A 27,096-nucleotide genomic window follows, 5' to 3' on the forward strand; every position below is an offset into this window, starting at 1 on the left:
TCCTTAATCTCATCCTCAAGAACATTATCTCTTCCATTAAAATGATGTGTGTGTATATACACACAAATAGTCGTTCAATCACTCATTATAATTTTAAGCTTATTATTCTACAGATGCTCCAGAAAGGCTCTTTACAAAGCTGAAATTTTCAGGTAAAGCAGTTTCTTGACAGCACAATACAACACAGCCCTTTGATGAAGCAGCCAAAAAGCTGAAGTCATTTACTTTCATAACACTGGTTAACATTGGAAGTCTCACTAAGATCAATTTTAATCTGCCATTTATTACTACTTCAAGAACTCTACATGCCTTCAAGAGAATCTACAGTAAACCCTTGCCCTTTTTATCTCCTTCATACCTGAGATCACAAAACTAATATAAGTCACAAGCTTTAAGAAGATATTGCTTTTCCTGTTGACTCAGATTGCTTCCAAGCAGCTTTGCACACAAAGGTATCACTGCATTACATCACATGGACCTTTTAAACTTTCAGTAAGAGGCAGCAATAATGCATACAAAACAGCTGGAGAACAGGTTTCATTTCAGCAAGACATTTTGGCGATCCTCTTTAGAGGAAAACCTTTGTCTTCCTGTTAATGGATTGCTACCATAAATGTTTCATGAGCATAATGTTTTATGCGGGTGCTAAGTAAGGAAAAGACAAAAAATACTTGCTACTTCCAGTAAAATAACTGAACCCTGAGCTGCTGAATAAAAGTGCTCAGAACAAATGTCTGCACATATACGGATACACTTAAAAAAAAGTTTCACCGATCAACCAGAACATTGCTGGGTTACACTTGAGAATTCAGTTTTATTAATACAACTTTATCAAAACACTTCACACTTGAGCTGCAGCACTGTGGACCCGCATTGCACTGCAGAACACCGAAGACAGAAGAAAGCCCATATTAAAACAGAAAAGAATCTTGACAAGATCTTTACTCAAACAAATGTGGTTTAAATGATATGCTGATTCCCTCCCCCAGCCTTTGCAATGTGCAAAGGAGAGTCTGTGATGTACAAGCAGCACATTATTACAGCAACAAATGTATATTTTGCCAAAATAGAAGGGAAACACCAAGTAGCACAATGAACCACAGGACTTCTGGAAAAGTTTACTACAGGGCTTCAGACCGTGTTTTTGTTTTGTTTTTAAAAGAATAATAATCTACTTGTTTAGTGAGAAACAAGTCACTTTCATTATTCTGGCACCAATGCAGTAACATACTTGAAAAAACCTCAGGACTTAAGCTCATGTTTAAGCATGTTCCTGAGTAGAAACCAAGAGGTGAAAACGGGCTGTGGAGCCAATGCACAAGGGCAGAACATAGCATCATAACCAAGGGCACCGACAGTTGCAACGTAACACACCTAGATGGACAGAATATGAACCCAAGGATTGAAGTCACAAAGTACAAGGCTCAACTACATTAGCTAAGAGCTCCTGCTGCAACAGTCAACAACATAATGGTCCCACCCACCTTTACTTGGCTGTGCCTTGAGTACAGAGCCAGAACATCACATTGCCTACCTGTGGGTTTGTGTTATCTGACAGCTCTTAGGGTTTCTTGCCATCAATGCCTGCAACTGCACTGCTCCTCAAGAGACACCCATGAACCACGTGTCAGACAGGTCAGGTGCCAGCAGCTGTAAAAAGCCTTTTACAACACTTGCTGCACTGGGGTAAAATTCAGAAATAACTTTAGTGCATGCCTTCCCCTGAGCTTATGCTTGTTTAAAGTGCAAATTACATGACAGCCCCGATAATTCCAGAACACCACTTCACAAACATTAATTACTGTATCATGAGGAGCTGCCTTGTTTAACAGCCAATCCTAAATAGCTCTGAAACTTTCAGTCCCATTAAGGTTTCTTCAGAATTAAGTACTTGGTTGCAGTTGCTCTGTAAAGGGTAAGAGAAACTAAGCTGGCCCTGTATCACATACAAGCTTCTGACACACAAGAGAGCCCTGCACAGAAGGAAGGCTAAACTTACATCCAGTTACATCTCATCTAGCATACCCATTTGATAGCAGTTCTTAAGTAAGATGAACGATCTTCAGGCTTCATAGGGCACAGGACTGAAATAAATCTTATATGCAAAACAGTTTGGATTAGGTTTAATCTATTGTGTTTCACTTGGGTGATTCCAGGCATGGAAACCACTGACATGGTATCTAGACTAAGGAAGTCAGCAGCCTAAGCTTTCATACCGCAAAAGTACCCATGAATTCCTGAAACTACCATACAAATTCGTAAGATAAATCCTGAAATGAATGACTAGAAAATTATCACCAAAAATAAGCTTAAATAATCAGTAAATTTCACAGATGGACAAAAAGTACGATTAAATCTCTCATAGAAAATAAACTCTGTTAGAACTGATAAACAATAGTACAATAATAATATATACATTAAGAGTTATCAGTGGCAAAATCAAGCTTTACTTCAGCATTTGAGACTTTAGGGACAATGTTTTGCCACTTCATAGCCAAAACAAAGTTCACTGAGTCTTTCAGCACTCTTATAAGGGCAGACCCAGCACAGGTTTTCTTGAACCAAATGTGACTGTTAAGAAGTGACCAACATGTATTGGTATTTGCAGCTTTTTGTTTATCACTGTGCAAAACAGACCAGAAAAAAAAAAAAAAAAAAAATGGAACAGGAGAGGAAAGCACCATCCTTCACAACAGAAGGAGACAGAAGAGCCCCATCCCTTTGTGCTGCTTACACGGACATGGCACTGGAAAGCTCTGCAGAGGTCTGCAGCACGCTCAGCACCGTACAGGGAAAGTCTCTGCCCAGAACGGTTCGCACAAATGGGATGTCAGTAACTCAGCCCACGTCAGTCTCGCTCAGTTATCTGACAGCCCTGCAGTTTCCAAATGCCGATATTTAAACAAATGAAGCCCCACCCGCAGCCCTCCGAGCCGCCTGACTTTCTGCCTTTAGCTTATCAGGATAGCAAAGCCAATTAAAATAAACAGACTTATGATGCTCACAGCCTTTCTGCATCAAGACCATTCATGGAATGCTTAAAAAAAAACACAAAAGCAGTAAGGCCTGTAGCCAAAATAGCTGAAGTTACATTGCAGGAAATACTTAAGCTATTCTGCTCACAATAGGCGGTTTCCTGCCCAGCATTAGCATTCCTCTAGGTGCCTGTTCTCTCGGGGGAGGCCCCCCAAGGACTGCATCACAACTTGGCTTCAGAGCATGAAGCCAAGCTCTTTTTTTTCCATCTTCCAGAAAGCCCGTGCTTTCATCAGTGGTAAGAAGAAAATAGGGGCAATATTAACTGCAGGTAAATCAGTGCTGTTTCTCCCCACACACTTGTCTTCTGCAGCTGGAGATCGGATTCCTTTACATGGGCCTTTACAATTCATCCTTTGCATCTGAACCACTGGCTGTATTGATTTTAAATGGAAAAAAAATATATTTATAAAGCCAGAATCATTTTTCCCCTACATTCCATAATTACTCCTATTCATATTTTTGAATTATACCAAGTTCAACAAGGATCATACTCCAGTTAAAATGTAAAGCAGTTTGAGTGTTACATTCATTGGTCCAAAAAACAAAACAAAACAAAAAACACCACACAACACAGCCAACCATTCATCCATCATTTTGCTGTCACCAGTTTGTTATGGCCACAAAACCACCAGCAAAGTCTTTCTTCACTCACTTTCACAGGATGGATGAGAACGACGGGCTCCCCTGGAATCGGACCAAGACAGAAGTCACAGGTGCATAAAACTGCACGTGGGATTTATTGCAAGTTCTGTAGTCCCCTGGCAGCCCAAATTATAAATTCAGGCTATAGGTTTTGGGAAGCCCTGAGGTACACCTACAGCTTACAGGAACACAGATATGGAACATAACATCTCAATGGACCACACATCAGTTTGATCTCAGAATGCAAACACTTCAGGGCAAGGTCTTTCTTTACCTGGACATTGTGCTAAATGTCTTGTACATTTGCTGCACTGCATGAAGTATTCACAAGATTGAAACAACAAATCCATGTGTTTCTAAGAATCCCTGTCAAGATAGATTCTTTTTTTTTATTATTCCCTAAATCCCACAAAAATAAGCACTCGCTACCTCAACTATTTCTCCCCTCTTTGGGAAATAAATCACAGCATCTCTTCATTCACCTAATGAAGTCTGTGGGAATAGGCTCAAGCTCAGACTTTGCATACTTATTATTTGCCATTAGCTATTAACTCCTACTCAGAGTGAACCTACGCTACTTTCATAGTCACCTGCATAAATATGTTTTGTCAAGCCACAAAATTGCAGAAAAAAATGAATGAATGACCATTACAAATCCATTTGGGCTACATCATTATCATTTCAGACTACAACCAAATCCCATTTTCCCTTTGCAAATTCAATTCCCATCAATAGCCCCATACATCAGTGGCTGCTCATGTTTGTGGCCTCATTTTTTACATTAAAAAAATTGAAAGATTACTGCCAGTGTATAATAGGCAAACTGCATTTTCAATTCCCAACACATGTGCTTCAGGGAAAAAAAGAAACACAAGGTAAGGGGAAGAAATGCAAATGAACGCACTGCTATCAGCTGTATATTACCCTAGTGACATTACCATACTTCATATCTCTGGTTGGGTACTTTAGAGGGAAAAACACCACATTGTCATTCAAGTAAATTCTTTTGTCATTTTACCGAATGTTAGTTTACTTCTCAGGTTCCTATTTTATTTGCCCATGGGGCAACAAAACTAAGCGGAGATGTTTCTTTCTACATATATAGTTTTTATCTACTTCAGCAATTTTTTTCCCAAGAACAAAACAGGTATCACAAGCAAGATTTCAGCCAAAGTGCTGCTTTCTAAATTAAAGGAATCCCACACATGTTGAAAAGGTTACACAACTCTTTGGTATGCCAAACCTCCTTTACTGCCCATGCAGCAGGGTATCACAGAGCAATGAAACTTGCAGGAATCAAAACTCTCGTCTTCTCGGAAGAAAATTCTAGTACATCTTTATTACAACCCGTGTACGAGCTAGCCAGCAGCCTGCATAACTCACATTAAATCTCGGTATCTGTGCTGCATGGATAACTCGGGCGCTAGCTGGTCTCTTCTGGTAAACACTCATTTCATTGGTGATGTGCTGCAATGCAACAGACCAGCCCTACAGGGAATTAGAGCAGACAGGTAATTCCTGCCAATCACTTCGAGGGGCCGTTCTCACACCAACAGACAGATTCAGACAACTCCAATTAGCGCTAATTGTACTTCTCTCCAAGTCCCTCTGCAGCCAGAGATGACAGACTTCATACACGGCTCTTAACATAAGTGGCAACACTAATTTTGTTCACTTCAAAATCCTTTCTGGACACAAAGCTCTAAGCTCGGTAAATAACTCTTCCATGTTTTCCAGTGGCAGCAGAAACTTCCATTTTTAATAATTCTCTCAAAATGTTTTACTTTACCTCAGGTGCCATACCTATCCGGACAGGAGACATTTGTTCTGTAGGTTTTCCTGCTGCATTTCCCTACATACAAGGTGAGGTACAGTCTTAAGAAACCTCAGCAAAGTTTTATCAAGAAAAAACAGCAAAGTATGCAGTGAGAAGTTACGTGTCACCCCACAGCTCCCCACTTCCAAAGCCCGCACTGGTGCTTCATGCAGGGCCAAAGGCCTGGTCCTCCAGCTGGGCAGTATCCAAAACAGCTATGCCCAGAAGACCCTTGCGGCACAGCAAAACAGCCCTGGCTTCTGCATAGGCCTGGAGCCCTTTCCTTCCAACGCCAACACCTTCCACCCAGGCACGCTTTTGCTGCTGCAGGTTTTTTTTTTTTTTTTTTTTTTTTTTTTTTTTTTTTTTGACAGAAGCTGTGTCCCCCAACCCTCCCTTAGCTCCGCAGGCAGGGGCCTGCTGAGCTGCCTGCGGCATCCTGAGGGGCCACATCAGCTAAACACAGACCCAGAGCACAACAGATCAACGAAATCCTGCAGGGTTAAATTCAGATCAATACGGTATTGTCATATTCATCAATGGAGAACTCAAAGGCAACTGTCATTGGGTACAAACAACGCCTCATTTTCCTCCAGTGAAGTATTTCCACCATCTGTGAAACCCGCAGCGAAAGACAAATATGGTTAAAAAAAGATGTTTTGAGAGCAGTTTTTACACTGCAATTTCACACCAATCCTGCAAACAGCAAAGTCTGTCTACCAAAGATGCTCAAAAGTCCATCCATACAGTCTCAAGTAACTGACACAACTCAGACTCGAACTGCTTGCTCCCAATATTTCACACCTTAAACATTGTATGCTTAAACACATGCATCCACAAAACAAATGTCAGTGTCCACAGACCACAAGTTTATAAACAAGAAACAAAAAAGAAAATGTTAAGTTTTAACAATTAATTAAAGCAGTTTAGCTCAATTTCCATCTGCAATTATAATCATTTCCCATTTAAAATATCTACCACATTTTATTCTTAATTAAAAATGACATCCTTGCAATGAAGTGCAATATGAATTAAAAATTCAAATGTTATCTATGCAAATTTGTTAGTCCTTTGATTTTCTCTCCCTTTTATGCAAAGTCATGTGTAGGTTTATTTTTATTAAGCTTGTATAACTTCACTCAACGTCTTCTGCTCTGAACTCTATACATAATATTTCAATCCAAGGACAAAGAAATACGTTGTAAATGGTGCAATTTCTTTTCAAACCTCATAGCATTCATTTAAGAATCAATACCTATGTGAAGAGGTATATTTCAAAAATAATTTTGAAGAAATCTGTGCAATTTTAAGACTTAAAACCACTGGAAGTGTAAAGTGTTTTTAACAGCCATTTCTTCAGGCCCTGACAATGGAGAAGTTAATGCAGCACGATAATAACCCAACTTCAAGTCTGCTCTGATGACACCTAGATTTCTGGTGACCTGACTCTCCAGTGTGACACTGTACCCTCAACCCCACATAAGAATCTCTTGCCAATGTATTTACCTCTCTCTGCAATGTTTGAAGCTCTCATCCCAGATTTAAAATCTCTCCCTGCTTCATCAGCCAAGAGCAGTCTCGTCTCAGATTCTCTAGACGAACAAACTCAGCACGTAGCATTAATGCCTTAAAAATATGCATCATTGCTTGCCCCACTTTTTCTGGGGATTTCAAAGGAATTTAGCAACATCATAGCGCTAAATTGTGATTTTTTCCTAGTCCACCTCCAGCTTTGTAGTGCTGGAGCTCCAGCAGTACAGTTTCAGCTCCAGCTTTGTACTAAGAAAACTCAAGAGTTTAAAACCCCATCTAATATGCAAGCATTATTAGAGTAATATATTCATAATTGCATAGACATCTTACCAAAGATGACTGCTGCCTTGCCTATAACTACTTATCTATCCCAGTCCAGCAGGAAGCAGGCTTTCAGTAAAGGACCAGCTGAAGCAGTGTACATGCACATGCCAGGGATTGTCTTGGGGAAGCCCCAGGCAGCCCCTGACAAGAAGATGCCTGTGACTGTTGTGTTCTGGTCTCCCTGCCAAAAGAGGGCATCCTGCAGTTGGGAAAAGTTAAGGCAACACACAGTACAATTTCTTCTGCGCTGTGATAGCAAGGTGATGTTATAGCAATTAGATGCGTGTGCTTCTGAAGAAATAAGCAAGAGTGGCCAGCTGCCTCACAGATAAGATCCATACAGAAATCATCGTTATGGACCGGAAAGTGAAATTCAAGGTCCAGAGTGCAGTGCAATGGCTTTAAACCAAATATATATTTATACGGTAATTAGATGTGTCAATACGAGGCACAAGAAAAATACACTATATCAGAACAAGATCTGCAGTTTCCCAGATTACAAAGACATATCTTGAAGTCAAATTACACAAACACAATTACATAAATTACATTTTAACCTTCAAAGGAAGGTCTTCGTTGTATTCCAAAAACGTCACGGTGTTTTATTAATAAATCCTGGCAAGACAAAGTTTCAATTCATGCATTTATTTCACTGGCTAGTTTAAAACCTCCTTATTCAATGATCTTTTTCTGTCATAATCTCCTTATCTAATTTAAACAGAGTGCATTCTCTTGCTAGGAGTGTAATTTTCATTTAAGTTGCTGTATCTTGTGCACAAAGAAATATGTCAGTTCAGCTCACCAGTAATGCACGCTTTTATGCTATACAGGAGAAAAAAGTAGACTGCTTATACATCCTGATATGATGGTTGCTTTTTTACCTTTTCTTACAGAATAGGCCAGATGGCAGCAAGCCTCACATAGTATTTGTGCAAAAGCTTCCTGTGAATTCTCTCAGGTATGCTAACTCCTCCTTTCTTTCCCATCCTGTAAAGACTCCTTGAGATTAAGGCAACCAAAAAGGACTAGGATGTCTGAAGGCTGTCCCCGGCATTGTTATCTTCTTATCCTCCTCATTGTTTTAGAAGCAAGCACATATAAAGTCTCTCTCCCTTCCAATTATGTCATTTGTCTTCTGCTAACTCTTATGCACATTAAAAAAAAAAAAAAAAAAAGAGGCAAAGAAAAAATCCTTCAATCCAGCATTGTAATTGGAGGAGCTTTAAATAGATAATTTAACCTTGGGAGGATGTTCATTTTCACAAAGCATCTCTCTCCAGTCTACAAAACTGACAAACCCTTTCACCTGAGCCTGCCTTTCTCTAATTGTGACAGCACTGAGATAATTCATTTCAAATAGTTGATCAACCCAGGGGGAGTATGAATGCCCAAATATTTAACAATTATGCCTTTCTAAATGAAAACTCAAGCTTGCAAAGATGGTTGTTGCATGATCAACAGCATACCAACGCCATCAGAGATGATGTTTCACACACCAAAAAGAATTGCTTTTTCAGAAACTATTTGGTAATTAGTGGATGTATCATTTTTTTAATCTGTCTCTGCTACTGCACACTGGTTTATCAGCTCCTAGCCTCTAAGAGAAAAGAGCTATCCAATTAAAGCAAAATGGAAAGACTAATGCTCTTTGTCCTCTTTGAAGGCTACAAAAATTCTTTCAGCTCAATATCAACACTGACTTCATGATTATGAAGTTCAAGAGCAAGACAGATTTATCCTGAAGCTAGCCCTCCAGAAGCTCAAAGGGTAAAGAGAGCTGTAATGTCCCCTAGGTCAGAAACACATGAAAATGAAGATAACCCTGAGGAAAGGCTTCTTTCTGAAGTGCAGGATGGGCTTGTAGACAGGTGCATCCAAAAAGAATTCAAGCCATTAGTGGAAAACAACGTCTCCTGGGAATATATACAGACTTCCTCATTGTCAAGGTTCTCAGAATGAGCACTGCCACAGAACGGCAATATCTGCCCACACAGATACCTTTGAGGCCTCAGGAGCATCCCGGACCCCCTCAAACAGATCAATCTTCTGCAGTGCAATGTACACTTCTCCTTGTCTTCATTCCCAAAGAAAGCAGAATCAGTGCTACTGGTACCTGCACATACAGCTTGCAGGCCAAGAAAGCTGTCTGGCAGCCAAATCTCACTGACGGTGTGCCAACACCAAGATGCAAATTCCTATCCTAGTCTTCCTCTCTCCCAGGCTGCAGAGAGCTCCACAGTACCCTGGCTGCCCTCTCACCCTTTGTCTCCACACAGATTACTTAAAGCAGGATGAAGTCTCACCATTTCACACCCAAATTCACCTAAGCCTAACTAACCGCAGCACAGGAATTTACCATCCCCTTTGCCACAACAGTGAGAGGAGCCTCCTGGCTTCAGCAAGCTGCTTCAGTCTTGACCATCTATGCCAGGGCATGCAACTCCTCACCCCGTGTAGCAACTCACCAAGGCACCATGAATACTTCTGCTAGCACCAAGCTGAGTCAGAGTCTGTGAGGGAGAAAGTACAGCCTCCTCCTCAGGGCTTCTAATCCAGACATGCATCTTCAGTTACCAAAGCTCCCACATTAACCAAAACCAAACCCGCAAGCCACACTCACACTTTTGGAAGAACACAATGAGGAATCTCACAACATGCTTCTGACCAGAGTAGTACCTCTGAACGCAAGGAAACAACAGGCCGCCTTCCTTAGAGTCCCCTTTCACTGCAGTGTTTTAAGTATCACACAATACAGAAACAAAAGGAGCCAGGACAGACCATGTATGAGTACATTGTGATCAACGTGGTCCAAACTGTTCAAGTCTAATTAGATTTAAATGCTTCTCAATCAAGAATAACTTTGGTCTAAGGAAAACAAAGGAGTTCAGTTTGCCAGTCACAGGTGCAATGTGTTTACCCCGGCCTTCATTGTGAGGCAGACAGGGTATCAGGTTCATCCTTTCTGTAGCTGTCAGATCCAACTCCAATAACAAAAGCTAGAGCAATTCAACCTGGTTCAACATCCTGGAAGTGATGAAAATGCAGACTGTCAGCTGAGAAGTGCTGGTTACACACAAGCCAACTTCGGAGGGTATTTTTAGTGTGTTTGTCCAGCTTCGTCATTTCAGAAATAGCTGTGGCCCAGTCCATCGCTGCCCTTCTCAGAGATACTGGAACATCAGGAGACATCAGGGTCTGTAGGGGCAACATACCCCATAGCTCTTAGAGTCCTACATTTCTTCAGAGTAAGGTTCAAACCAGGACATCAGAAAGCAGCAAGTCCAAAATCCCATACCACAGTCCCCCAGAAAATCAGTTGTTTTGTTGCGTTGTCTTTTTTCCCCCCCCCCCCCTTCTACTTGAAGATTATCATCAGATTCCCTCAATTATTTTTATTTCATTCCTTTGGCACATCACCTCTGATCTGTTTTATCATACCGTGCCATTACCTTCTAATCACCACTTGCAGATTCCTCACGTGTTGCATGGTGAAAATTCTGGGCTTCACAAACACTTCTTGCACAGAAAACAGTTGAAATGTGGAAGAAGTGGCAAAGGAAATTATAGCTGAAGTTTATGTTAAAATGCATGCTGAAATTAAATTGATTTTTAGAACACCAGTATGTATTTTATAGACTCTGTTGCCACAGTTTCTATTGCTTTTTCAGTCTTATTCTTAAAACACTAAAGAAAATATATAGTTGGCAAAATAGAGCATAGACAGGAAGAGGGAGCAATCTGACTGCAAACCCAACCGCACAAATAGCTTGCTTCTTCACTAGTTTTACTCATTGAAAAAAATGTGTCTATAGGCATTAGTGTTTGAAAACAAGCAATCTCCACACACTTCCCCTCAATGACACACACTGCCCAAACTGATGAAACAACATGTAAACAATCAAACGTGAATGCCACTGTAGCTTTTCAGGGAAGAAACTGCAATGAAGTATCATTGCCCTTTATCAACATATCCTGTACTCGATAGCTTTTTCTTGTCAACATTGCAATAAATCACTCACTAATCAGATTTCATCTGACGTTGCACCATCACAGTAAAGGTAGAAGTCCCCAATGAATTTAACAGGGAAGGTTCTTTCCAGACCAAAACCAACAGTCCGCCATAGGTTAGATTATATAGTAGGATGTAAACGCTTTTCTCCTTACTAGTTAAACTCTGGTGCAAAATTAACAGGCACCAGCAGCTTTAATACACCTACACACAACACTGGCTTCAAAGTTTACAATAAAAGCATTAGCTAAATACACTTCAGCCAAAGGAATCACAAGGCTACTTGACGTCAGTATCACTACCAAAGAATTTTACTACCCTATAAAGTAGCCTTGTGTGTTGTTTGGACAGAACTGTTCTTCCCCCAGAAAAACCCTCTCATCTTGCATTTCTGTCTGTGAGCATGGATTCAGACATTCATTATGAATACCCTATGCAAAGTCAGTTTTACTCTATTACTAGAACATCTGCTGAACATTTCTTCTGATACACCCACTAAATGCTTTGCAAGTGGAAGAAACCTATTCAGGTTTAGAATTCTGAAGCTTAATCATTATTATACCAGGTATTTAAAAGCAGTAGTATTCATACATAAATATTAGAATTAGATATTAGGAGGAAATTCTTCACTCAGAGGGTGGGGAGGCACTTGGCACAGGCTGCCCAGAGAAGCTGTGGATGCCCCGTCCCTGGAAGTGGCCAAGGCCAGGCTGGATGGGGCTTTGGGCAAACACACATTCTGCCCATGGCTGGGGAGTGGGACTTGGCAATCTTTACGGTCCGTTCCAACCCAAGCCATTCTATGATTCTGCACAGCAGTACACAGCAACTTGAATACAAAACAGCACCTCAGAAGTGCTCCACAGACCAGAGCAATCAGGAGATTGATCCTAGAGTAACAAGAGATGCAAAATACCTGAAATCCCAATGGTCAGAGGAATGCTCATGCATTCAGGCACTGGTGATCCCAGCCTGAAGCACAAGCAAGCCCTAGATATCAAACACTGCATAACCACAAGGGGTCCAGTTACTCCTGAAAGGGATGGGGCAGAGAAAGGAGCCTGCAGACGGAAGCATGCATGCAGATGAGAGGCAAACACTTAGAGCAGGACAAGACAGTTCTCAGGAAGGTTGCACCTCAGTTCTTGCTAGATTTTGCTTTTGCAGCAAGGAAGATGGTTGTGCAAGCCCCATGGCAAAGACTACCAGAATAACCACAAAGGCCATGACCATCAGAACAATTTATCCGTGGAAGATAGTCAAGATGAACAAGCAAAAGGGCGGCAAAGCAGCTTTCTAAAGGTATTGACAGTTCTAAATAACAGCCACTTCTTCAGCCTAAGCTTTCTGAAGAGCGACTGCAAATATTAAAAACACTCAAAAAGTGTACTGTCCGTGTAGCCCAGCTGAAAGACCTTTCAAGCTCTTCTTTTGATATACACAGAACTACAGCATTAACACCTTCACAAACAGCTTATCATCCTGGAAGGCAGGACAACAGAGTCATGTAATACAGTGCAAACAGGTAAGCAGGCCTCTTGTATAGCACATGTGAAAGGACAGCAAGGGCTTAAGCAGAAAAAGAAATTGAGCTCTCTCCACTTTACTTACAAGCACGAGAGCTAGCAGTAGGGTCCAATTTTTGTTGATGCTGCTTACATCAATCACAGCAGAAGTCACTGACAGGAACCGAGGGAAGCACCGAACAGTTCATCAGCTTTCCCTAGCAGACAGGACAGTGCTACTGGCTTTGATCCTTCTTTTTGCTCAGTATTGCATGGCCCAGGCTGTCAACGAGAACAGAAGCTGTATTCACAAAAACAATGCATTTTATTTTCAACTCATCGGGACAGACTACTCTGAGTAAGGCCTATGAGCTTTGACATTACCTCCAAGGAATGTAATCAAATGCAGCAAACTCCAGGATAGCCACTATTTCACAAATAAAAGCAAAAGGGCAAATCAAAATGTAATCCCTATCTTTCATATTCAGCATATATAAAAGCATCCAGCTTTGCAAAGAAAGTGAGCGCTCCTTTATTACCAAGGGTGCTCATAGCCTCATCAGTTCAGCAGAAAGCACAACTGTCAGATAAATTAAAAACCAAAGATCAGAACAGAATTATTTAGCAAGTGAACTTGTTACTAATAGAGTGCAAATGAGACAAGCTAGAGTTGTCATCCATTGACAGCATGCATCTTATAAGCCTCACCTGTGTCTGCCTCTGCAGGCACAGCCTACACCCAACGAGCCAGATGATGGCTCCCAAGTACAGAAGCAAATAGGGAAATGCAATCTCAAACTACAGAAATGAAGAGTAATTGATCAAGATAGCTATCAAAACTGTAAAGCATGAAGGTGTAATCAGGACTGCTGGGAAACCAGAAGGCTCCTCAGACCCAGTGAAAAAAAAAAAAGTTAATTTACTTCCTAAGTTGGTTTTCACCTTGAAAGCTAATTGTTGAAAGAGAAAAGGTCACACTACTTAATAGCATGAAATAGAGAAAGCACTACATGCAGATAGTGCTTGACATGAGGTATTAATTACCTTTTTGACAGAGAATCTGTTTGTGCTGTTGTGCATTATTCCTTGTAATAAACTTTTCCTTGGGATTCACTTACTGTAGGCATCACTAGCGTGGGGCAACTCACTTTTACCTTGCTTTCCTGGATCAGTGTATACCAGGTCTGCTCACACTTCAAACACAGCTGGCTTCTTGGCACACAAGCACAAATTCCTATGTGGTTTTAAGTGATTAGTTAAAGAGAACTCATTTGCTGTTTTGATATCATATTTAAACAGTTCATGCACTAACCTGAAGTTGCCTTCAAGGATGAAGGAAGTTTGCTCTTCATCAGTATCATCTAGTTATTAATTATGTTTTGTTCCTATAAAGCATTGCTTTAGCAGCAACTTCAAGGAATAGACATTTGCTTTGATTACCAGGGTAACCAGATCTACCTCTATGCCTTTTGTTTGCCCTCTTCCTTGATTCATTAACATATCTCAATCAAAAAATGGGGGAAGAAAGGAAAAGGTGAGAGAAAACTGAACACAACAGATTAAAATAACTGGTAGCTCATACTACTTGGGAGATTCAAAGACAGTTAAGCAAGAAATTAGATTTAGACCATCTGAGAGGTTCTGGTACTCAGAATTAAGAATTCCAAGAATTCTTCAACTTCTCTGAAATTATGAGAAGCAGTGAGCAGTATTACAGCAGCCAACCATCCATCTTAAGGAAAAAAAAAAACACACACATTAATTTCTGGAGGGATTAAAGTTTCACTTCGTACAATTTAAAATACAAGACACAAAGGAATAAAAATGCTCCAGAGACATGGGCCCTACTATGCTGGATGCCAAACTTCACTTAACACACAAGAGGTAGAGCAAACACCTTAACAAAAGCTTCCACGTAAAAGCCAGGTTCTTCTCTGTAGCAGCTAGTCTACCCTTTTTGGAAATGCCGTTTCTGAAGACAAACTAATTCCAGCTAGGTATCACCACCAGTGACAGCAAGCCTTGCCAGTGAAAACTGAACCTTCATAAAGTGACACAGAGGACAACCATTACTCAGTAACATGTCCATTTCTGTCCATTTCGGGCAGCCTGTACTGCAAATTAAAGAGAATGATTTTGTGCACCCTGTGATCAACTCACCAGAGCAGCAACACATCCTATTTTGGACACTCCTTCACAGCATTACCTGCAGATATTTACTCTATGTTCTGGTTCACCGTTGCCTTATCTGGGAAGCACCAACATTTTTTCAGCCTGAATTCCATGTTGAATTTGACCCAGGTTAATTGTTATTGCTGGCAATCTGCTGGCTGTGTGTAAAAGAGCCAGCTGACAACATGACAGCAGCTTCTTACATGAATTAGTGAAATGCAGACATATCCAAGCCAAGGGCTGAAGGCACAAAGAACTAGACTCCGGCTTTTTCACTGCAAGTCCTCCCTGCCCAAACATGCTACGGGAAGCCTGGACTGCCCTGCTAGTGCAGGGCTCCTGCACCAACAGCCACCCATTCACAGCTCCCCAAGCATATGCTTCCTCTCCAACTGTTTTTAAACTACTTCTAACTGCCAAGGATTCTTTACCGCATTTACTTCCCAATGATGATTTAAAATAAATGTTTATTTTTAAATCATATTTGACATTTTATTAGGTACACTGGAAAACAAACCCATTCCTACATATGCAAAAATTAGGAATTAATGAGGTCTGGCAATTATCTTGATGGAACGAACCAAGTGACTTAGCTGAACATACAGACTTTTGCTAGAAAAAAAAAAAAAGCCTGCTCTAGTAGTTAAAAAACAAATGAAATTGCTTCTTATTGATTTTAATTTAGGTTGAAACACTAGCTGTCTCTCTGACAAAGCCAGAAATGGAAACAACTATAAATGAGTACAAGATGCGATAAGATAGACAGATTCTTAAGTAATCTAGTTTAGAGATGACCTCCAGTTTAGACAGTAGTTAAAATATGATATCATATTTATGGATCAATAAATAAGTTTGCATTTGTCTCAGCACCAAATGCTGGAGAGCTTTGTGTCTTTTTTTTTTTAAACTCTAAAATGTTGTCCAATTAAGCTGTAGGTTTTTTTCCTCCTCTTACAGAACATCTAGATTCTAATTTACAAATAAAATCAAGAAAAGCAATTAAATGTTAAGTACTATCAGCATGTTCCCCCAAGTGAAGCACATGTGCAACAGAATAGAAGTAGTCCAATCTTGATACAGAAGGCCAGGTTACAAATTGAAATACATTTGTATTACCATTACTTGCAGGCTTCACGCTTTAGCAAGTAACAACACCGGGCAGCACCACGCTCCCCCCTCCATGCACAGCAGAGTCTCTGGCCACGAGCCTTTCCCAGGCTGCAGTAGTCGCAGGTACATGGTGCTCCTGCAGTCCTCCAGGGCAAGCAGGGACACTGAGCAGCAGCAACCAGGTGCTTCAGGTACACAGGAAGGATGCTGGAAGGGCCTTCTGCTGATGACCGCCCAGTCCATCACTTTTAGTGTTAGTTAAAACCTTCCTGGCAGGCTGCCTAGCAGCTCCTCCCAGCTCTTCAGGCAGCACCCACTGCCAGGACCCACCTGGCTCATCCTGCACTCTGTCCTCCTGAAGCAGACGAGACATATCAGCTACAATCAAGCACAATTAAGTTTATGATCCTTTCAGCATGCCAGAACTTGATCCAATATTAGCTTACAGCAATGGATCAGATCTTCTGCGTGCTTTTTGCTGAAGGCTCTCACATTTGGAATATCAGACTTCCTCTCTACTTCAGTCATAAGGAAGCATCTCTCCACCTTCACAGACAGAGCCACATAAGCAGGGGGAGAATGGATCATTTGTCCTCATTTGGTGCATGGTACAAGCTCACTCAAAACAGTCACAGGTGCAAGCTAAAAATGCCTCCAAGGGAGGACATCCTAATGGAACCAGTCACAGCAGCAGAGCAGATCTTCTAAATTCCTACAGTTTGCTCCGTATCTACTCCCTCCTACCTGCATCCAGCAGGAGAAAGTGAGGACACTACAAGAAATGCAGTTTTACCAAAAATAGCAGCATGAGTAACAGTAAGGGGGTGAGAGAATGGGGTAACAAAGGAAAAAAAAAACATTTAACACTCCTAAAAAAAGAATCTATTGCCTTCTTTGGTTTACATCAAAACTGCAATCCAGTCTCTGAGTTTCAGGTGAGGCTCAACTGCTAGCCAAGTCAGGGACAAGCATGAGGGCTCAGTACCAACCAGAAGGCCATAACCTTGTTCTGGAGATGTGTGAGGATTTCACAGCTTGCAACACAGTAATACAGAAGTCAAACCTAAGTTAACCATTTCGAGTAATTTCCCAATTGCATGCACTGTGCACCTGGACCATCATGGGATGCACTGGACACACTAACTGCTACTCCCTTACAAACTGCTTGGTGCTGCAGTTGATGGCCAGGGGTGGCAAAGAAAAAACAGCAAGAGACGCATTGAAGACATTACAACTGCAGAAGCCTGCCTTTATATTGGTAAAGGTGCCATCCCAGATTTAGTCAAGTCACAAAAAAAAAAAAAATAAATAAAAATCTACTCAAATAATTTCTTAAAGTTAAAAACACTAATAATTAATGATAAAGGCCACGTCCACTGAAGAGCAGAGTATTGTGTTCAGCACTGACTCCAATAACAATCTCAAAGTCTTGCTAGGCAAACAATCAACATGAGCTTTTTTTCTGTGGCAGAAAAATAGGTCACTGAAAATCCTCAGACAAACAGAAAGGGCAATAGCATTGTCCATATACAATATGAATAAAACCAGCATTTAGTTCTAGTGTGTACCTTTCTAAAAATAAGTTGCATAAAAATTGGAGAAAAGGCAAAAAAGATTGCTACAAAAATTATTCAAGGACTGGATAAAATCTGATAGCAAGAGGCTTGTGCAGCTCAGGTCACTGAGTTAATCAGAAGGACACCGCGATATGGATTGATTGCAAATTGCAAGTACTGTCATGGGAAGAAAATATCAGAGGGCTCTTTAAACTAAGAGAGAAAAGTGAAACAGAAACAGGACAGCTGTTAATACAGCTGTACATTTGTAGTATGAGCTTTGCAGCCAATAACTACAGAATTATTGCAGAAAAATAATCACAAAATATTTGCAATAACTTTTTTGGTAATTTATTTATTTTGGTAGCTGCTTTACTCAGAGAAGAGTTGGGCCTTGCTTCAAAATAGGCAAACAAATAATTGCTTGTTTAAAAAACAACTCAACTGTTGACAGAAAACTTAACACCTTCCTTTGCAACAGCCACAGCTTTGGTCAAAAAACTAAGCACAGCCCACGAGTACCATTCCAGGAACTGATACACATGACAAGCATCCCCCCAGGGAGCCAGCATTTAAACAGGACTACACATCCCTGCTCCACAGCAAGGAGAATCACACAGTAAAAGAAAAACTCTCCATGAACCACAGAGAGGGTACCAAAACCATGCACCTCTGACAAAATGGAAATACTGAAAAGAAGATGCACAGTCATTTTTCAGAAGGATCACATGATGGGAGTTAGGGTACAAATCCTCACCTGGTGGAGACTGCCACAGTAACAGTAGCATCAATGGTGCTATGACAATTTGCAAAAGCTGAGGACCTGTCATTATGCTAAGATAAAACATTGTAAGTTTGCACATTTTGCGCCCCAGGTTTACAAAGATAACAACGAATTAATTCACAGTAAACAAAAGAGAAGCACTTTACAATGAATAAACAAATTTGTAAGAAACAATTTAAAGAGTCACAGCTTCTGAAACTGCTGTCACCGAGCCCGTATTTTTAACACTTACTTAAATAGCTAAAACCACACAAAGGTGTTGCTTTGGAACACAAACAGTTATGCAGAAGCCATATAATCTGATGCAAAACCCTTGGGCAAAGAAGAAAAGAAAAATAAACAACTAATTTTAGAACCTGAATACTCCATTAGCTATTCTCACCAATTAAAAGATGATGCAACTGCTGTCAACAGGCAAATTTTAGTTGTATTTTAAACACGGATTTAAATACAAAATACACAAGCTCTGGCAGTGTAAGAATAATAAGTAAACTAGTTACGAGTAGCACAGAGGCCAACAAGAAGAAACACTCCACCATTTCTGTTAATTCCACCTGCTAAATGGATGCAACTTTTAAGGGACAGTTATGCCACACAAGCCCTCATCCCTACTTTGACTGGATCCATAATCTCCAGGAGCCAAAGCACGTTAGGAATCTAAATCCCAATGAAAGTCAACAATAAAATTAATCCCTAAACTCACTTGAGACAGCAATGTGGATGTGTACTTAATTATCTGAAAGCTACTGTGCATCTTTGTTGTCTCAACTTGGTTTCCCATAGGAGCCAGGGGGGATATGAAAGGTATCCAATCCACAGAGCATGGAGATGCACGAGGTTGGCTGGAGGGTACAGTTGCATGTTGAGGTCCATAAAGCTGAGGCTTATATAGACATCCAGCCATTAAAATAAATAAATCAATCGCTAAACCTGGTCTAAAATGAGATGTGTATCCTTAACTCCACTACACCTTAAAACAAAAAAGATTTAATTGAAGCATTTCCATGGACACCAAATTGTGCCACAAAGTAGGGTAGTGGTCCTCAGTGCAGGGGTTTCTTCACAGGCATCCATGTTTAAGAAACTGAATGAGGCCCAGAGAAAGTAGTTTGCTCACCATTTAGGATCAGCAAGTGTCAGGGTAGAAGCAGCATTTCCACTTCCTTCAGTAGAAAAATGGCTCATTGGGTGCGTAGGGCACAATTGCTTTTGCCTTCGTATCTTGCTTGCTTCCTGCTCACCACTTCGTACAGTGAGGGCCTCTGCCACTCTGCAGCAACAGACACTGCTTTTCAACCCGTCTCACACAAACAAAGCACTGAGCTCCAGGTCTAAGACTTCAGATTGCTAAAAAACAATAATCCAAATTGCAGGTGCTTTTGTAGAAGTAAAGAAAGGGCAAGGCATTGCTTAGACTAAAGCAGGCATTATAGCGTTTCCAATGCCTCCTACAAGCCTCCCGCAAGGACAAAGGATGGAAAAAGTGAAATGTGGGAAAACTGAACAACTGTCCGCTTCGCCTGCAAAGAGTTATCAGATAGCTTTCTTTTACTGTCAGCAGAATAAACCGACTCCCAGCAGAAGAACTTTAACAGCACTCTGTCAGGGAGACAGGCACATTTTATTTCCAAAAAGAGAGAACAGCTGCCACAAGACCAAATAACATCTCACATTTTGCTCCTAAATACCAATGCAGCTCTTCAGGGCTCAAGGTCTCATTCATTACGTATTTGCAAGCAAAGGCAAGGATTTTTCAAATCAGCTTTCCTACACTAAGCATCCAAGTCTCAAAACACCTAGATTTTCTTTAGAAAGGCCTCCATGCTATGAATGCAAAGTCCCTCAAAGCAGACACTGGCACAGGATAAACAGATTCAGGCATCACTGCAGCATTTATGCATAGAAAAACTGCAACACCCACGTCAATTGAGATTTTACGTGTCAGTTCTGCTGGCAGGTGCACGATGCGGTCAAGTTTTAAGTTCTAGAAAATGGTTCATCATTATTCAAATGACTTGATAATTAAGAACGCTAGTACTTCACCTCCCAAGCAAACTTCGAGATGCATAATAAAACCACATTAAAAAAACAAGGCCATGTACTAACTGATTTTACCTTAACCATAGTTCTCTCAAAGATAATTTAAATTGCCAAAAGGTGAGCCCATTCAGTGCCATAAAAACATATCTTACAGTGATTGCATGAACATCTTTATTTCATTTTTTACTGCCCTGTGTCCTCCCTCCACCAGGTATAGATTTTATTCACTACCACTGCTTCCCTCAGCTTCCCAGTAATAGTATGAAGAACCAAATAAAAGGAAAAACAAAACAGTAATACCCACAGAGTATATTTCTTCCCTGTTTTGCTTGCATTCTGTACCCTCCTTCATCTGTTCATTTTCTGGGTTGGAAGAGCCTCTGCTCAAGCTACAAGTACGTGACAGCTCAAGGCACAAACCAGCACTGCATCCTGGCCGCTGTGCCTAGAGGACCGTTCATTGAAAGGCAAGCATTTCAAGGCATGACCAGTGTAGCCCTGTTGCATCTCTGAGTACCTCTGTCCTCACTGCAGCAGTTACATTGCTTTGCAGCGCTCTATCGTGTGGTATCAGCATTAGAAGCAGCCAGTCCGACTTACCACAGGTCACATAATGCAGATGTCTCGCCTGCAACACGGATAACCCAATCAGCAGCATTACCGCAAGATACCAAGTAATGGCAAAGTTAATTATATCCAAGGATGGCTTTTCTGGTTTGGTTTTTCCCCTCTAAATGTTTTGACACAAATGTAAAAACTGGCTGTTTTCATCAGAAGTTATTCTCCAGTTGGGCATCTCCAGTTGGTCCCACCCCAGGTTCCCCGGCTCAGTATGGCAGTGCACGTTCCTTTACATCTTCCTTCTCTGCTTTGCTTCCAAACCCTGCATGTCTCTGCAAAGCTGATACAGGCCAATTCTTCCTGGGAGTTACTCTGGCAATCGATGAAGTGACACTCCCAACGGCCTGGTACAAGAAGTTGCAGGTCTACAATTTTCACTTGGAAGAAACATTGACAGGAGTTTAAACACCTCATGAAGAAGGGAAAAAAATTGTCAAGATATTTAGATACCTAACGAAGCAAGCAGTCCCCAGAAGGGATATATAAAAAAGCATAGATTAACCCCTTTGGAGCACATCTGCATCCTGAGATGGCTGAATGTCTTTCAAGCACTCTTTTCTCTACTGGTGAGATTCCGCTTCCTAAAGTACTTCAAAACTGTTGGCTAGAACCAAACTAAGCAGCATAGCATGCAAGCATAAATAGTTACAGCTTGGTCAACACACAGGAGCAACCGTGATCTTTAAAAATGGAAGGACAGGAACTCAGGCAAACAGAAACGAGCCTAATTTTTTCATAATTTCTCAGATTAAAGTTACATTTTAGCTAAAGCAGTGTTATTACTACACCCTTAGGCTTTAGAGCACATCATTCCACACGTTCATTTGGCTGCTAAAAAGCAGCAATCAAATGATTAGCATTTTTTCTGAGGATAGTTGAGATTAATAGTTTGAAGCCATTTCTCTAATTCAACCATGAAACTCAAACACTGAAACTAGAGCCAACTTTTTAACAACACTGTTTCAGAAAACTCCAAGTTAGTCCTTGAGCATTGATCAAAAGCTGGATAGGGTCTCCATTGTTATCTGTATTTCCTATAATTGGATATAAACCCCAACTATTAAACTTGAGCATCTTGATAACAGAACAGCTTTAAGCACACATACGTAACTACAGACAAACCATTTCCCCTGCCAAAAAAAAAAAAAAAAAAAAAAAAAAAAAAGAAACTGTGAGGGAAGCCATCATGCTACTGAAATCAATAGTTTTTTCAGTGATTTCTATGGTATCAAGATCTCTCCATGCTTCCAGTTGGACGTTTACAGGGCTAATACAGAGCTTGACACCGTTCTCTCTCCTTTAAGCTGCACTGCAATGGATGTTTCCCAGTGCTCAGCTGTGACAGGGATCAGGCAGGGGAGCAGAGGTGGAAAGGGGAACCCAACGGCAGTGCTCAGCAGAACGCATTTGTTCAGCAGAGGTTCCCAGTGCAGATGGAGGAGGGCAGGTGAGCGATATGACACCTGTGCTAGACTCACATTAAGTTCCTCACTGCTCTGAGTGAAACATCCATTTTTTGGATAGGATCAAAACCCTTTCATCCCCATTTCCTAATGAAAAAGGAGAGGAATTGTAGAAGGAGAGAACAGCAAGAGAACACAGGTATCAGTTCCCCTTGCTCTCCCAAGCAGATCAGCACCCCCATGCTGAGCACAGGCTTTGCAGACATCACAAACCTCAGTCTCTTCAATGCCCTAATGTGACTGATGGAATTTCCAGCTACCCTCAGATGGTTTTCTTTTTTGTTGTTGTTGTTCTCGTCATTTTGTATATCCCTACCCTGCATGACACCTCCTCCTCCTCCCTCCCTAACTTAGGGAACCTCTTCCTCTGGCGCAGACAGCTCCTGGGGCTGCTTGAAGGCTTTTGAAAGCTGTGTCCTGGCTCTGCTAACCACGAATCAGCTCCTGTAAAGCTGCTAACAGATAGCAAAGCTCTCCCCGAGTTTCCCCCCCAAGAAGCATACTAGCAAGCTCAGCTCATACAGCCTGGGAAAGCTCATTCAACATTCTTTATCTGCAAGGACACCATTAGCGACTTCCCGGAATGTAAATTGTATTTTAAAAAGGCACTGAAAATAAGAGATAATTAAAATGTAAGAAGTGTCATCTTCATAAAAGCCACAGGACTAAATAAAGTCTTGGAGGGCCCTCTCCTGTACATTCCGTATTTCTCTACGTGCACAACACACCTTCCTCTGTAAAACCTCAAATAAACAGAGCTAGCCTTTTTGGTACCTTTAAAAAATATCCAGAGCAGCATTTGATTAGTATATAGGGAAAAGCTCCTTGGATATTTTTTCCTCCAAGCAGAAAACAGTTACATGCAAAATTAACTCTCAGCTCAGAACTGAGAAGACTCAAAATACAAAACCAATTTACAGGCAGATGCCAGATTGGCAACAATTTGATTTATTAAGAGAGAGATAATCTAAATTTAAGAAAATTACTTTAATTTATGCATCTAGCTTAAGAAAATGTGAAAAATTACCTCTCCTTACATGACAGGATAGGGACAGCAACAGCTGCAAAGTGCACAAAGGTGTGCTTTTTCCTTTAAAAAAAAAAAAACAAACAAACAAACACTTGTCTCTGAACAGAGCACTGAGAAACTATGTAGCAAAGATAGCACAGTAACATTAATGTTTGTGTTTTGCTGATTTTTGGTACTGTGCATTCAGATAAATGAACAAACAGACCCACTGGAAACATCCTCTTTCACCTTGTCTTAGTCTGATTTACTAAGCAAATACCAATGACAAGCCCACGGAGAAATACACTGAACTTAACACTTCAGAAAGAGCAAAACCTTACCCATGTATTTTTTTTTAATGCAAGAACGACTCCTTCATCTTATTGCAACCAAAGGAACGGCAACACAAATACCTACTTAAACAGTGAAAATCTGTTACAATCCTCCTAACAAAAGAAAACTGCAAAGACTTATTTTCAGCATGGTTCGTTTATTGTTGGTGAACAAAGGAAAAACAGCCTTTATGTTTCTTTACAAAGTAAGGTGACTTGCTGGAGAGAAAATAAATAGTGACCTCTTTCATTGAAAGAAAAGTGGATACGAAGTGGAGGGAGGAATGATGCTTGTTATTTAACACACAGACACCTTAGTTCTCTAATCCTCTCTCCAGAAAATAGTATTAAAGGAACTGAAATACTTGCGGTAGATACTAAATGGTTAATAACCGGCCGGGATTCCCCACCAACACAAATTCCAATGATCTGCCATTGGATGTTGTCAGCACCAATGTCCTGTTATAGTCCACTGAGATCCTCCCTGCAGCTTTCCTGCCTCGGGCATCTCTGATGTACCAGATCAGAGTCTGAGCGTCCCTGTTTATCACGACGTCTCACTTACCGCCCCCCTGCACGCACACACACCAGACATTACCGCTTTTCAGAAGAAGGCATAAAAGAGTAAGGAAGTCACTGAGGTCTAACATGGTAGCTCAGTACGGAGACTAAATGCATAAAAGCCCTCCTGGAAAACAGTTTGCTTCCCGAGCAAACCTTTAGGCATGTTTCAGGGCTCTTCGTGGCTAAGTATTACCCAGCTGTTTTACAGCTCCTACTTCCAGCATTAAAGAGTTTACCTACATGCGGAAACATCCACAGACCTACTGCTTTCTGCTCGCATTCATCTTTATATTCAAACCATAATGCAAATATTATCTGGTTCAAACACAACTGATCTAAATCAGCACGCCTTACAATACTGTCATATTAAACCTACATCATAGCTTGTTTTCCTGAAGCGTTCCTACAGCCTGCCTTCTAGATGTAATTACTGTACAATATATATCAGAACCAGAGAGAAAGGCTTCACTCTGAGGGCTGAAATTGAGAAGAAATCAATACAAAGAAGATAAATGTTTCTTCAAGAGCTGCAGAGGTATTAACCCTCTCTCCAGCTTATTTTCTTTTTGCTTCAAATCATTTTACCATCCCAGAAGCTGCTGGAAAGACTGGGATATGACAAGTCTACCTGCTCATCTCCGTGCTTGGGGTTAGGAAAAAAAAATTTAAGTGCATTAAAAAAAAAGTGGAAGTTCCTATAAAGCTTCCAGAATTTACTTCTTTTGCACATCTGCACACCTGGACACAGCCCTCAAGCAGGGCAACACACCGGGACTCCCAGCAGGAGATGCAGGGCAGAGACCCCACGGGGCAGGGGGCTCGACCTAGCCAGGACCCCCAAAACTCCCCCCTGCAGGGTGGGCTCCCGAAGCGGGGACCAGATAAACCAACAAACCCACGACTTTTAATGCATGGGGGTGTTCAAGCAGGGGGGGCTGTTAAGTCATTTTCAAAGAGCCCTCGACTTGGGGGGGTCCCCAGCAGCCGGGCGTGCTTCGTGCCCGCTTGCAGCGGAGGGGCGCGGAGCCGGGGGGACCCGGGGGGTCCGCACAGCGCCACAGCGCCCCTGGTGGGCGGCCGGAGCCCCGCGGGCTCCCCCGGGCCGGGGGCGCTGCTGGGGCCGCGGGTCCCAGTGCGGGGCGAGCGGCCGCGGCGTTTTGGGGTGGGGGTGCGGGGATGGGGGGGAGCTGAGACGAGTTATGGGGTGGGAAAGAGGAAAAGCAAGGTGGGCTCAGGGTGTCGCTCCGCTTCGTTTGGGTGCCGGGGGGGCTGCACCCAGCCGGCCCCCGGGTGCGGAGCGGCCCCGGCAAGGTCACGAGTGGGCTGGGGGGGTGCTGAGCACGGCGCACAAGTAAGTTTGATTTTTGGGGGGGCTGCAAGGAAGGGACCAAGGCGCGGAGCCGCGCTCCTATGCGGGCGCCGGTCCCGCGGCACAACGGGAGCCCCCCAAGGCAGCGGGCAGGGAGCCGGGGACCCCCCTGCGGCCGCCCCACGCCAGGGGGGGTTGCGAGGCACCGGGGGGACACACGGCGGAGCCGCACTCGCAGCAGCCTGCAGGGAAGCGGCGTGGGGGCCACGCGTGGGAAGGGGGCACTCGGGGCCCCCCTGAGCCCCACGGGGAAAACGGACACGCGTGGCGTCGGCCCCGGGATCCCTCCCGTATTTCTCCTCCCGCCGGTTCCCCCTCGCGGCACACTCACCGGGGAAGCACACCACATCATGCAGCACGGAGCTGGTGATTTTCAAGAAAAAGATCCACCAACACGGTTGCAGTAGCCTCCGCATGTCCAAAGCCGCACATCGAAAGGGGGGAGAGGGGGCTAAAACAATTCACGCGCGGAGAGAACGGAGAAGGAAAAGGGGAGGGAAGGGGGGGGGGGGGGGGGAAGAGGGGAAAAACCAAAAAAAAAAAAAAAAAAAAAGGAAAAATTAAAAATTAAAAAAAAAAAAACTTGTTGAAAACAAGTTTCTCCCCGCGCCCCCGGAGAAAACGGGGGGGGGGGACCGCTCGGCTGGGGCGCGGAGCGGAGCGGGGCGGTGCGGGGCGGCTCAGGCGGGCGGCGGGGCGCGGGGCATGCCGCGGAGCGGGTGCTCAGAGCCGCCTCCGCGCACGGGCGGGCGGGCGGCGGTCAGCCGGGGCCCCGGCGCGCTCCATCCCGCCCCACAGGAAGTGCCGGCCGAGCCCGGATCCTGGCCCGCACTTTAAAGCGGGGCGAGGGAGAGGGAGCGCGGCGCGGCGGCGAGGAGAGAGGAGGAGAGGAGCGGGGAGAGGAGGAGAGACGGGAGAGAGGAGAGGCGAGGCGGCGGCGCGCCGGGCGCCCCGGCGGCGCGCCCCCGCCGCCCTTAAAGCGGCCGCGGTGGTGGGGCGGGGGCGCGCTTGTGCCGCGGGGACCCGCGTGTGTGCGCGCACACGGCCCGGGCTGGGACTGCCGGGCGGCGGCGGCGGCTGCCTTGGGTCTCTCTGTGTGTGTGTGTGTGTGTGTGAAAGAGAGAGAGAGAGAATATATGTATTTGTACGTGTGTGAATACGTGTATTTGTTTGTATATGTATGTATGTGTGTATATATGTGTATATAT

The 27,096-nt window shown here is 42.7% G+C and overlaps 1 protein-coding gene across 1 annotated transcript in view; it reads right to left on the reverse strand.

Annotated features, from left to right (window-relative positions):
- PTPRG (protein tyrosine phosphatase receptor type G) overlaps positions 1 to 26,819 on the reverse strand; it is a 397,823-nt gene extending 371,004 nt beyond the window's left edge. Inside the window, exon 1 of the mRNA XM_082767913.1 lies at positions 26,220 to 26,819. Coding sequence (XP_082624039.1) covers positions 26,220 to 26,304 — 85 coding nt within the window. The 5' untranslated portion in view covers positions 26,305 to 26,819. The remainder of the gene's footprint in view (positions 1 to 26,219) is intronic.
- Positions 26,820 to 27,096: the final 277 nt, after the last annotated feature.

This window comes from Aythya marila (genome assembly GCF_965140915.1).
Source record: "Aythya marila genome assembly, chromosome: 10".
Taxonomy (NCBI): Eukaryota; Metazoa; Chordata; class Aves; order Anseriformes; family Anatidae; genus Aythya; species Aythya marila.